Here is a 14,290-nt window from a genome sequence, read left to right on the forward strand (position 1 = left end):
TCTCTCTCTCTCTCTCTCTCTCTCTCTCTCTCTCTCTCTCTCTCAATACTCCATGCATCATCATACTGTGGATCTCTGTGGATCTCTAGATCCAACCTTGCCAACCTTGGCTGAGAAATACACACAAATCTAGACCACACTTGCCAAACCTCACTGGGAGAAAGAACCTCGAGGGTGGATTTCCTCATCTCTTTTCAAAGCCTGTCTTTTAAGTGTGCATCTGCCTTGCCAGGGGCTTCAACACACAGGGGGAAAAGGTTTAACTGTTGACGGGTTATCTTCCCTACTCTTCCTCCTGCTGCTTGAGGAGGTCAATGGTTAATTCATCCACTCCCTGGGTGAGACACAATGGAGGACAATTTGTTCTCCTCTGTAGGGCTGGGAAGCCCCACCGGATGAATCAAACTTAATTAATACACACAGAGAGAGAGAGATCCAAATTTTGGACGTAGGCAATCAAACAAAGAGCAGAGAGATGGACAGGGTTTCTACCTCTTTTTCTTTCAGTCTCTTCACTATTTTATTCTCTTACCCTGTATCACATGGACATCCTATTTTTTTCTCTCCCTGGCTCTTGTTTGCCCTTCCTATCTCTCACTCTGAGCCAAGGGAGGTTCAAGAGTGCAGGCAGGAAAATCACTCAAGATTGGATTGGTAGTGTAAACTGACAGGACAAAGAGGCAGCAACACCGTGATACATCAACAGATTAGGATTGAGTGTGTCTGCAGGAAACGTGTGTCACTACACGCTGCAGAAAACTAGAAGCAGGAGAAGAAAGAAATTACCCCATCATTATTAGTGCAATCACTTCAATTCAGCCAGCAATCTATAGATTTTATTTGACAAATGACAAAAGTTGTGAGATTTGAAGGACGTTAGAAAAGTAGCCTTAAAACTGTCAATCATCATCTACACCATGAACACCTCAGGCATCATATTCATGGAACCTTTGAATGAATGTCAATGCCATTTTTTGCTAATCAGGTATGAATAAAATATCTAAATATTTGGAATAGTTAAAACTAATTGGATGACTAAGAACAGATTTTTCTGGGGAATCTAAATTATTCAAAATCTGTGGAAATATATTACATTTGAAACAATTATTGTTATTATAAACCAGTGACCTTCTGGCACTCTGTGCCTTCTTGTTGAAAAATCTGATTCCATCACAATGAGATAAAATTGCACAAGATTACATTGATTACACTGAGGTAGGCAATCTGCGTGGGAATGGCGGGCTCCACCACTACCAATAAAAACTATTATATAGAGAGATAATTACTTAATGCAAATACACTGAATGGCTATTGTAAAAAAAATATATTTTTAAATAAAAAAAACAAACATAAACGGTATAAAATGGGGTTTTCATTTTTTGAAAATCGTCAGATTTATAAATTTAAATAGGTTAACTATCCAGAGTTGGACCCACATGATGAATGCCGACAACTGGATGTGGTTCGGGAGATTTAGATAAAGTGCACAACACAAGATAACACAAATTAAAGAGTGCATTTATGTAAAACAATATCAAACAAAAAGGCAACTAAACTTCCTTAAGCTTGAATGAGCACAACATAACTAATAACAGATAGATCAACTTAATTATTGGGGTTCTTGCTACCTTCCAGTCACACTTGTCACCTGTCACTTTTATATATTGCTTAGCTTCATGTGCATGCAAATGTGTAGGGAAACCGGAGCACATGGGCTAGCTCAAAACTTTGCAGGGCATTTATGCATTTTACAACAAAATCTAATGTTGCCAAGTAAAAATGCTCCCAGCCCTTAACCACCATCTGAATCATTGTTGGTCCTGAACATAGCAAGTTCCAAGATTTCCCAGTTCCAGGACATGTAACATCTCTAATTTTTCAGCAATTTACTACAGTGCTTGAACTAGTCCGCAATCCAGGTTTTCCAGGACATGTGGGAACTATGGAAATAAAAGCCATTTTCCATTAGATTTCCATTAGTTTGTTTCCTTTATCTGTTTGTTATAACATTTTCCCTGCTTGGCACAACGGGTCACAAGACTATAACAGGTCAAAACAGAGTGACATGTTTCTAGCCTTCATTAAGAAATCTTGTCTGCTGTTGCCTTGTTCTAATTAGTGACTGACCTTCATGCTCCTTCTCTGTAGCACCACTTTTCTTCATCTTCTTGGGGGTTTTCATGAAAAGTGGATAGATGGTTCTCAAGCCCAGGATGTCCACAAACTTATGGCAGTTATCTGCTCCCTCTGGTCCAATCATCCCATGGTCCAAGACCTTCAGAGCACTGGTTCGAGACATTTTCTTTTCTCTGGAGAAAAGAGAGGACACAATGATGAAGTTAGAGATACTTAATGTTGTTTCAATAGATATAAAAAACATGGACATTTCCAATGAAGTGCCCTCAAAAGGTATGTCTACATTTAAGATAGCTGCCATAAACCTTAATAACACAACACTATTTTCATGTATTTATTTTTACATATCACATAAACTCACATATACAACATTTAGTTAATTTATATTAATACCAGTATACTGCAAATGAGAACTCCAAATGAATCAAATAAATAAAATAAATGTTATGCTTTTACCCACAACTCACAGTTCAGCTATGACAAAATGTGTACCTTTAACTCAACTACAAAGAACATAATTCTCATCAAGAGCCACAAAATCTCTTAACCAAAATCATGGAAACTAAAGAAATGTCCAAGTTTAAAAAATACATTATAAAAAAAAACCTGTTTCAAGGTAGCAGATAAATCAGCCAGACAATAAAGTACCACAATAAACCTGAAAATGTGTGTTCTGAAAAACAAATAAATTGTAATGTAGACATTCATCTGTTTTCCATCATCAAAGCATTGGCATGATAAGGGACACCAACTGTTTCCCGCTCTGTCTACACCCCCCACCCCATGCCTCCTCTCAAGAAATGTAGCTGTCTGTCACAGTGTCACTTCCTCCATTCCCACCAATGACAGATGACAGTGTTTATCTCAGAGGAGGGACACATATTTCAGGCAGTTGAGTCTGGTTCTCCAGACAGACACAATATATATGATGGACGGCTGGAGAGGCCGGGGGGGAGCGATATACAGTGTACTTTCCGAAGGGAAACTAGGCAATTCAGCTGTTAGACAGCTGACTTAACTCAACTATGCCGTTGTTAACCCAAAATGTCGATGGCTAGTGGGTACTAGCATGACAGCAGCAGTAGGTTTATGATTAGACTGAAGCAAAGATGGGCCCCGGCTGAAAGGTTTATTAACCTGTGCTGACTGATGTGATCAGCCTATACACCCCAAAGTCTGACCAAAACATTCTCAAATGTGATCAGAAAATGGCAACATAAAAGACAGGATAGCTCTAGGTTCAAAAATGTTGAAGATACTTTAAAAAAAAAAAAAGTGATAAAATTATATCTAATGATATAATTTTTTTAAACTATTGGTGTTATACTCACCATGAACTATGTATATGTGTATGGTTCTTTGACATGTGTCTATAAAAATGGCTGTGGTACATCATTTTAGGAGGAAGTGTCTGGACTGACAAACATTTAGCTGGGCCAGGAATTCATCAAGACACCAGGTGCAAAATCTGTATGTAGCACAAAGCTGAAGAGGCATGGTGTGAATTGAGTTTTTGATGGAAAACCAATATATGTGCCTCAGTGAGTGGAGATTATTATTTCTCTTTTCTGTTACTTTCTCGTTTTTTCATTTTTATTTTGCAGCTGCACTGTGTCTTGGATAGAAAGCAAGAGCTGATCTCTTGAAAACTATAATGAAACTGATAATGAAGGATATACTGAAAACTTGGAACTTTGCTGTGTTAAAGGGGCACTCCAGCAATTTAGTATTGCACTTCCATGAAGTTGGGGACACAAGAGACAGATTTAAAAAAGAATAGTCAAAATCAAAGCAGCAGGGGCCAAGATATCCTAACTCCCAAAAATCTGGATCCTACATTTCCTATGATGCAACTCAGTAGCATTTCTTCTTTAGACCATCTTTTACTAACTGGTGAAGGTTCATATCTTCACCCCACACCTCCAGTTTGTAATGCAAGCTTTCTGTTAAAAATTTGAAGTCTAAAACCTAATCTGAGAAAACCCTGATAACATCACTATGATATCATCACTATGATATAATCAGGGTTATTTTCTCAGACTTTAGAAAGCTCCCTTCAGAGCCACAGAAGATATTAAACAACTGTTTTCAAAGGCTGAGTACTACTTCCTGTGAAGAGTAAACTGACCAAACCAACATGTTTTCTTACATCTGGAGAATACGATTTGTAGGGCAGGCCATATCTGCAGCACTACAGTACTTAATTATAATGTTGTTTTGTCACACACACTTTATCAAAAAATTGCAGCTTCTGTGATTTGGATATTGCACTTGGCCATATTGCCATTTCGATAATATTTTGATTAATTATGCAGCCCTAATGTTATGTTATGTTGATCGCTTTCTATCACAAAGTAAAATTACGAATGTCAACATGATTATTTGAGCGATTAAGGATTGCACAGCATTGGATTTATTTTCATGAATTAGTAGAAAAGGCAAACTTTCCCATTATTGCTCTCAAAAAGTGAACAAAATAATGTGAATGTGATAGGGGGGTATCTGCTTAATCCATGTTGTGTTGTGGTGGTGATATCTGTGGTATCTGTGGTAGGATTGCTGTTTAACACACAAGTATAAATCCACCTGTGCTTATCAATATTCACCTTGTTCCAAACAAAGCTCATGTTCTGTACTCTGTGCACTGTAAGTATTAGGTAGAATGAAATCAGAAATTAAACGATCTTGCATTCTTACAAATACACAATTGGTTTCTAGAAGTCATATCTTGATCTGGTCTTTTTCATCCTCCTTTTCTGTCTTTTTCTTCCTCTGTTTCCCTGGTGGATGATTTAACAGAAAGGGGGTTTTGCATTCCAATAATGAGATATTGATTCAAGCCTTAAATCTATGTGTCCAGTGATGTGATTATCAGCGCAGGGGTGCAGAAACTGTGAAGGTTTCATACATGCACATAATGTGTCTTTATGACTCTTTAAGGTCACATCTCTGCCTTGCTGCGCTACACCAACTGTTGATTGATTGGAATGGCAGTCTCGCCGGGCAATAGAGTAGACAGACGTGCTGTATGAGTGTTTAAATTTTCACAGTACAGAAAGCATTGGAGGGCTTTCCTAAAAAGGCTTTGAAATGAGATGTGAGGACACATACGTTTCAGGAAATTGTGTGACGAGTTTAGGAAAAACTAACCTACACTGCAGTATTGCAATAAATATTTTCTTGTATCTCTGACTCAGATGAATCCAAAAACTTGTACGAACAAATAAATGGCCAGTAACATCACAAATTCACAATTTATTCACACTTGATCAATGCTTAAGTAGCAAACACTGCGCCTGCTGAAGTGTTTGCACAGTCTGATTTAAAATGAACTGTCCTGCCTCAACTGAATTCAACTGATGCACTCACTCAAGTTACATTATCCACTGCAAGATGTACATGATTTGTAAAGCTGCTTGCAACGCAAAAGTTGCTGTTTGGCAGCTGACTTCTGAGTTTCTGTTGCCACAGCTTCCTGCAAGCTCAAAGACTGTTCAAAATAAATGTATGAAAGAAGTTCTCTACTACGGTTTCCTGCTCCCTCAAGAGGATTCTCTTAGTCAAACATGAGTTGTTTGGTATTTCATAACAAAAATAAAATAATAACAAAACACTTGTGCAATTGTGTCTACAATCCATTAACTGTAACAATTGGGGGGGGAGTGTATTTCACTTGTATTTTAGATTCAAATCTTTACTTGCATGATTTTCTTTGTTCTTTGTTGTTGCACTGTTCGAGGGAGTCTGAGAACTAAGAATTTCATTGCCAGCGACTGCTTCACTGTAATTGCATGACAATAAAGAATTTGAAACTTAAATGTGTGCCAAAAAAGGCAATGAAGAAGACTGCAAGCTAGCAAACATGGATGTAAACAATGTACAATTTAAAATACTCAAAACGTTTGTTAGACCTTAACATTTGGTTGTTTACAAAAAAAATCCACATCTGCAATCTACAAGTGACTGGAGGCTGACAGAGGGGAAAAATATGTACAAATTAGAAACAATAATTGTTCCACTTCCACATTAGAGTAGCCAAGGAGTGAGTCCCACTGCTGGTATTTCTTAGAGAGTATGCTGCAGCCTCACCTAAGCATGAGATTCATTAGCTGAAGCCCTTCCCCTCTGAGAAAGCGGTCCCGATTGGCTGGCAGCATGAGGCAGGAACACAGAGCATCAAACAGGTTCTCCATCATCTCCTGCTCCTCGGCTGTGGACGGGTTGTGACGTTTGAACACCTGACACAGAAGGCAGGGGGAGAGAGCACTGATGAAGGGAGCACTTAGAAAGGAAACCAAGGCAGGCATGTTGCTTTTGCATGAGAAGGAAATTTTTTTTAACACAAAGAACAGTTTCTGAAATGTTTATTAGAGTAGTTTGGGAATGTGGGCAATATGAGCTCCTTTAATGATGAGAGGGAATAAGCCTAGCATGACAGAAATATTAGCCAGGTCTGTACTATAATTAAGAGAACAAAAAGAAACAGTGTGGGGAAATGCCAACAGCCACTACCAAAATGCTGGTCAATGAGAACTTTAATAGCTAATTTGGTAGGTTATAAACTATAATTTGCAGTCCACGAAATGTCACACGATGCTGAGAACTGCATGAAAATTCATCTATGGTCTTGATTAATCATATGTATGGCTGGGGTTAAGCATAAGGCTGAAAAAGGGTTAAAAGGGTTAGACTGGGTTTTGATGTGGACCCACAGGTTAGAGCACCACCACACAGTATACTGCTCATGTTAAATCTTGGGTCTGGAGATGCTCATGTTTAGAAATTACTGAGCTTTACCCCTGCAAGGCTCAAATGGATGATGGGTAAATAAGAAGGGTAGTGGTAGAGCAAACTAAAAAGAGAGTAAAAGCAAAATCTTACAGATAATTGCTGCAGTAACACATCAATGCCATCCATCTCTCCCAATAGTTCTCTGGTATCTGTGGAAAAGAGAAATAAAGAGGGGGGAAGACTAAGAGATAAAAATGGAATAACAGGACAGCAGGGAGATAAAATTGAGATGGTTGCAAAAACAGACATTTATGGAGCAGAAGGGGGGACAGAAAAAGTCTGAGATGACGGAAAGCAAAAGAGAAAAAAGAGAAAGAGGGAGGGAATGACAGAAGTGCTACAAAGGCATACAACATGCATAAACACTGAGTAACACATTGGCCACGAGGGACCTCCAGAGAGAGGAAATGAGGAAAAATTATCTACAAAAGTTATTCCATCTTTATTATTAAAAAATGTTTTAACATTACACAACCCAATTCTGCTTCTTAGTGGCCCCAAATGGCAGTGAGGGCCAAAAGTCTTAAATTTAAGGATGTCAACACACAAGGCATGAACATGTTTACCAACAATATTTTGTGCTATTTGTTACTTTCTCTACGCAGAAAAGCGTTCATAACAAACAGCAGAATTTCATTTGAAAAATATGGTAAATCTACAGGGTCTTCATTAGTACAGATGAGATGCTCATTCGCAGCTGCAAGTATTATTACATATAAACCTAGAACATTTTTGTTCTCATTTCTTTATTATGAGTGCAGGTTTAACATTCAACACATTTAGACATTCAAGTCTATTCACATTTCCGTTTTTTGACATTCTACTGTGAAGAGTTGGTTCAGCATATTACAGGAAAACTTGAATTCCAATACTCCCCCTCATTTGTTTATTCCAATTCCCCCACTACCACCACCACCACCACCACCACCACCAGAACTGGAAAATTGCTCACAGTTGTATGTCTCCCTTGCACATATTAACAAACTCTCCCTGTTGAAGGAGAAATAATGAAACAAAGCAACAAGCACAAAAAATTAATGATAGAAAAAGAAGAAAAAAGAAAGGGGGAGGAAAAAAGAAGAAGATAGAAGTTTAGTCTGGCAGTAAGACCTTCAGTGAGTTGAAGTTATAAAAGTTGCCATTTCCCAAAAAATTTCTCAGTCAGTTCATACCTGATCTTTTCGAGTTTTAGAAAAAAACATGGCATCCGGAAGAATTTGAAAGATGCATGCGGCTCGATTAGATTTTCTCTGGAGTAGAAGATGCCGTTGTGCTAATAAAGGTGTGAAAGCTAAAGTGTCTAAATGTTTAGAGGAGAATAGACTATAGTCCCGAGGGCCACCAAATATCGTGATAAAAGGGCCGTTTTTAATTATTAATCCTAAATATTTTAGAAATAGTCCTGCCAAAAATGGTTTGGGCATAAATAGAATATGTGATTTAAGTTGCATGAAGATGACAGGTATGACATCTGTCACACCTGTCCTCTACTTCAGGAAATATTTAGACAACTAGGCTTTAGAGAAATGAACCCAGAGCAGGACTTTGAACTGTATGACTCCAAGTCGAGCACAGAGAGATCTTGTATGGGTCCTTTTGATAGCCCCTTTCCACCCTTCCTCTGTGAATTTTATGCCCAGCTCCTGCTCCCACGTCACCCTTGTTTTGGTCATGGAACACTCATCAAGTGATAAGAGCTGACCGTAGATTTTGGAGATCAGTGACCTCTTTTTAGAATTCGGCTCAAGAAGATCTTCCCAGGGTTGTTTAGGGGGTATAGAGGGGTAGTTTGGAAAGAGGATAACTGCACAATGTCAGACCTGAAATTAGCGTAATAGGTGTATTGTTGGCAGTCCAAATTCAGTGGCAAACTCTACATAACTGTGAAAGACCTCTTCTTTGTATAGAACTGGAAAATACCTTATGCCTTTGTTGTGCCACTGCAGAAGAATAGCATCTGTACGTTATGGGGGAATAGATGGTTCTTCATTAGGTGTCCTAGAGGAAGCCAGGCTGGTGTTTTAAGTCAAATTTGACAGCAGGAAGGGATAATTACATTCAAATTAGCACATCAAGGATTTCCCCAAATTGTCATTTTCCTAATAGTAGTCGTGTGATTTGCCTTATTCTTACTTCAAGACAATGACGGTATTATAATAGGGAACATTATTCATGTGAATAACATTTTTTGTTAAAATTTATTTTGTATTTGAAGGGCAGGAAGGAGAGGATTAATGGAGGCAGCACTGGTGAAGAGGAGGATGAGTATAAAATGATACACGACTCCCACTGAATATCAATATGGCTTGTACCATTAATGAGAACCTGTCCAAGGACCTGATAGTCCTGTGGCTATCTGAGGCTTTACAGGGTTTTAGTGAGGGAGGGAAAGGGTGGAGAAGACAGCAAATAGACAAGGAGAGTGGAGGAAAAGATGTGAGATGGGAAGACTGAAAGGGGAGTGGGAGATAGAGGAATGGAAAGGAGGAAAGGAGACAAATGGAAACATGAAAGGTAGCCACAAACCATTTACTGAGATGCACTTACTGTCATTGTTTTGCAGCAAGATAGCCAGGATTTCAGAGCAGTACAGCTTGTTAGCATCAAATGGCATCTTTGCCTGAGAGGGAGAGGAAAAGAGACCAAACTCAAATTACCACTCATCTTGAGAAACTCTAAATATAAATATGTATAAGTATAAATATGTTGTAAGCGGCGATTCTGCCAAGTAAATTGTATTTAGTAGTAGTAGTAGTATACAGCCACAGCAACTTTAAATCTTTTAACTTCTGGATCAACTGGTTTACACAACAGGGTACTTGCACATACATTTAATTGCATGCATACAAGCATATTATTATTATTTTTTAATTAAAACTAATTCAGATGCAACCTAAATTACTTCAGCTAAACAACTGTCATCATATGGGCATTTCCAAACACATTTGTATTCACATTTAATTGTTCATAATAACCAGAGTGAAAATGTGGTTGCTACAGAAATTACTGAGTAAATGTAGCTGTACTGCAATAATGCCTACCATAAAAACTTACGTGCAACTAACTGATTATTTTCTTAATAAATTAATCTAGGGATTATTTTCTTGAGTAATCAATTAATCGGTTGGTCTATATCATACATCAGAAAACAGTTCAAAATGGCCATCACAATTTCCTACATCCCAAGGTTAAAAATATTCAATTTAGAATAATGTTAAGACAAGGAAAGCCAGCAAATGTTCACATTTGAAAAGCTTTAGCAATAGAATATTTAGAGTTTGTACTTAACTAATGACTTAAAACAATTAATCAATTATAAACAGTTGCTGATTTTCTGTCGACTGACGAATCGATTAATGGACTAATCGTTGCAGCTCTAAAAGTAACTTTAGCCAATGCTCTACCACATTCTTACCTTGATTCTCTTGAGCAGCCACTGCATGAGTCCCTGCTGAGCTGCCTCAGTGCACAGGCCTGGTCTGAACTCTGCCATATTTTCTACGATAGCTGAAGAAGACAAACAAATCAAATCAAAATTCAACCTTCACGCTTGTGTCTGCCTGAACCAAAACGCTGGATCGATATCAGTACCGATACTGATCTTATTAAATGGACCAGGTTTCGGCAAGACGTGACTAATCCACATTAAATACAATTTCTTTCTCAATGTCATTATAAAATTCTGTGTTTTCACTATCTGGGAAAAAGCGAGTACTGATATTGGATCTGTACTCAGTATCAGCATACACCCTCAGTTGAGGTATTGGACAGAAAAAGTTGAATTTGTGCATCCATACAAATAAGTATCCCACTACTGGTTCGATGTGCCAGAGTGTAAATTACTCTCAGACTGTCACACATGACATTCTCAACTCAAACACCTATCAAACACAGGTGGTTGGATGTAAAGGTAAAATACGGGGAAATCTGTGTGCGTTTTCGGCATGATTGCTGGATTCTGGATTGATGAACCAGAGGGGAAAGTAAAATGGCAGGTTTAAGTGGCATTTGTAAATTAGCCAAAAGTAGACTAACAAAAAGAAGAAAATAAAATTTTTAGGCTTGCGTTTTCTCTATGTTGGTGTGGCTGCCTCAGTACATACTATCACTTTGGTATAGTCTTTAATCAAAGGCCAATATCAAAGCCATCTAACAGTCACAAGTTAACATATACAGATGCGACACAAATACACTTTGGAGGAGAAGAACTGTGAAATAGGACAGTCATTATTTAATTGAGGGTTCGTCTGGGTTCTATCCCAGCTACTTCTAATATTATCATTAGAAAGCTGTCTCTGCCACATGATATCTCTATCAGAGCAGACTGCAGCAGAAGGGACAGAGAGGAAGAGATTGCGGGGTTGTGATGAAAGGAGGGAGAAGAAGAAAACTAAGAGGAGGGAGGGAGGCAAATAAAGAGAGAGGAAAAGCAGAAGGGAGGCAAAGGGGAGGGAAGACAGGTCAAAGATGGGGGATGGAAAGCCAAGAGAATGAGGGACACAAGTCTAGGAAATTTAACAAGAGCATAACAAAAATACATGGTAGAGAGTTGGGAGAGAATTAAAAAAAAGATATGACAAAAAAAGAGCAACATTTGGAGAGAAGGGCTGCAGATGATAGAGAAATGTTGAGAGAAACAAACAGAGGAGAGGAAGAGAGCTGAGGGAGGGAGAGGAAGGGCCTTTATCAGTGATTCAAACAGAGCAGACAGACAGCATCCTGGAGGACAGCAGGCTCAGTGCAGAGAGCAGCCAAGGCAGACAAAAGGCTTATTCAAGCTTGGAGAGCTCCCTTGATAACACACACACACACACACACACACACACACACACACACACACAACTTGAATAGAAGATGCAGAAGCACTACTCCCTCGATACAACCAACACTCTCACACAGCCAAATACACACCTAAACAGCCCTCCTGACACTCGGCCTCAATCTCGCAACAAAGAAAAAAATCATCTCAGTAGACTCATTCAACACAAAAAGAGCTGAGAGGCAAAAAAGTCTGATTCTGTGAGGCTAAATACAGAGACCATGACTTCTAAAACTATCTGCTGGCCCATGCCCTCTCCTAGAACTTGTGTGTACATTTAATGCAGTCAAATCTATAGCACAAACAGTGATTGTGACTCTTGATAACTTGTATGACTGACTTTCAGAAAGAGTTCACACATCAGATTAAAATAAAAACTTCAAAAAGCTAAGTGTTTTTAAAGTGCTTCATATTTGCCAAACATTTAAATAAGACACTGACAGCTTCCTTTCACTGTCACTGAAAAGACACTTGGCAGCAGGGGGACATCACTGTTAAAGCTTAAAGAATACAAATAAAGTTAGTCTACACACCCTCTGTATAATGTCAAACCCAAGTCCAGGAGGACTCCCTGTCACTGTACTGCCCAAAGCTCTAACACTGGCTCACACACACCTTAAGGCATACCTCCCTCTAGAAGGGCTTGTCAGATTTCAGTACTAAACAAGACAAGGATGATCAGTTATTCTTGCTATCTTTATCTAAACCTGTTTTTTTTATCATGTGCAGTAAAGAACCATAGAGAAGAACCACTGCAGCACCTACAGTGTGCAGTGATTTGTCCCAGATTTCCCAAAAATATATGTCCCACATGTTTTGAATATAAATGAATGCACAAAACTGTGCAGCCACTGCAAGCATCTTCCAGTCTAGCTGTTAAGAGGTCATACTGCTAATAGGAACACGCCCAGCTTGTTTTGCTGCTGAGATATATGTACGGTATGTAGATTAGTTAATGACATGTCTGTCCTATTGACCTTATGTTTTTCAGCAACAAGTGCTCCAACTCATGTTTAACTTCTTGTCTACACCAGAAGTAGGGAATGTGTTGCCTCTTGTTGGTTAACATGTGCTGCTTGTGCCTGCATTGCAGCAAATTTCTGACCAGTTTTCCAAACATAACGTACAGTTTGAAGGACTACCACAGGTGGAAAAAAGCGAGATGGCTAATTCTGTTCAAAACATGTGCTAAAAAAGTCCTCATTCAAATGTGCGCAAAGTAGAGACTCATTTGTTTTTGAATGTAGTTACACACAATAAATCAGATATAAACAATATCAGTCCAGTTTTCCATGACATGGGCTTATTATTGTGTAACAAGCTAGTTATTCAAAATTGTATTATATATTATAATATGTGTTATATATTACATAGTTAGGTGAAAAGTTGTATTTCAATTCATGTTTACAAATCAGCTTCCAGGCCAATAAAGATCAGCTAATTTAGTGATTGTTTGTAAAGAATGCCAGTGATGTTAACAACATGCATCATCGCACTGAAAAGTTAAGCATCAGAGGAATTTTTCATTATAGAAACAATAAGCTACTGCTGCAACACATAGTAGATAACAACCTAGGTAACTTTGCGCCAAAGATCATCTTTTTAAATCCAATATCTGTGGTGGATATGGTGGTATCAGGTCATATGACCTTCGCAAAAATGTGGATGAGTGTTCCCAAGTTTGAGAAATGTGCTGTGTGAACCGATCACGGACCGAGACTTTTGACTTCTGTTTACTCTAGCCCATGATAGCAACCGGAACGCAAGAGAGAAAACTGGAAATGGAACGGACAGGATAAGGTCAATAAGAATCTGTGGATTGGCCTGAGAAGGACTGTGTATAATACAGTTGTCAGTACCAAACTGTGGTACCATTGTTGATGTGTACTCTTGCTCTTGTTGTTTGATGACCAACAAAACTGTATAAAAAACACTGAGATACTTCTTGTAATGTTACTTGGGTTCCCACCACTGAAAAACAGCACAGTCTTTGTAAGCAAAACAGTTCCATATTTCATTCCTGACACCTGGCTTTGTTGGCCAGTTTAACTGGTCTAGGATTCGTTTCAAAACATGATGGCTGTAGTGCTGTCTCTTAACTACTTCAGTATAGGGTTGGGTGATATGAGGTCTATACCGTGCAACGGTAGAAATGTGTCTACTGGTAGAGATTTGGCTATACTGTTTCCAGCGCGGGAGCTATCCCTTAGTGTCTCTGCTATATATTCGCTGCTGCCATGTTAGGTTTTGAGAGAGAGAGTTTTTGAGAGAGAGAGAGTGAGAGAGTTTTTGTTTATGTTGGCAGTTCACTTTAGGATAGGCATTGACTGAAGCGTCATCATTAAGGCCTTGGTGGTACATCTCCTTACCTAATGTGTTATAGATGCCATCAGCCTCCTCCTTCACCTGTTCATCCAGCCGCTCCATATTCTGCACCAGCAAGGCCACCACCTGACCCTCCAACTACAGACACAGAAAGATCAAGATAAAGCCAAAGTCAGGATTCTGAAACATTTTTACACTTGGCAAATCCAAGTTCATCAG

The 14,290-nt window shown here is 38.7% G+C and overlaps 1 protein-coding gene across 1 annotated transcript in view; it reads right to left on the reverse strand.

Annotated features, from left to right (window-relative positions):
* ctnnbl1 (catenin, beta like 1) overlaps window positions 1-14,290 on the reverse strand; it is a 56,788-nt gene that overhangs the window by 35,733 nt on the left and 6,765 nt on the right. The window contains exons 6-11 of the mRNA XM_044211296.1: window positions 14,116-14,209; window positions 10,343-10,434; window positions 9,475-9,547; window positions 7,018-7,076; window positions 6,226-6,374; window positions 2,128-2,309 (exon numbers count right to left, since the gene is read on the reverse strand). Coding sequence (XP_044067231.1) covers window positions 2,128-2,309; window positions 6,226-6,374; window positions 7,018-7,076; window positions 9,475-9,547; window positions 10,343-10,434; window positions 14,116-14,209 — 649 coding nt within the window. The remainder of the gene's footprint in view (window positions 1-2,127; window positions 2,310-6,225; window positions 6,375-7,017; window positions 7,077-9,474; window positions 9,548-10,342; window positions 10,435-14,115; window positions 14,210-14,290) is intronic.

Source organism: Siniperca chuatsi, linkage group LG10, assembly GCF_020085105.1.
Source record: "Siniperca chuatsi isolate FFG_IHB_CAS linkage group LG10, ASM2008510v1, whole genome shotgun sequence".
In the NCBI taxonomy this organism is placed as follows: Eukaryota; Metazoa; Chordata; class Actinopteri; order Centrarchiformes; family Sinipercidae; genus Siniperca; species Siniperca chuatsi.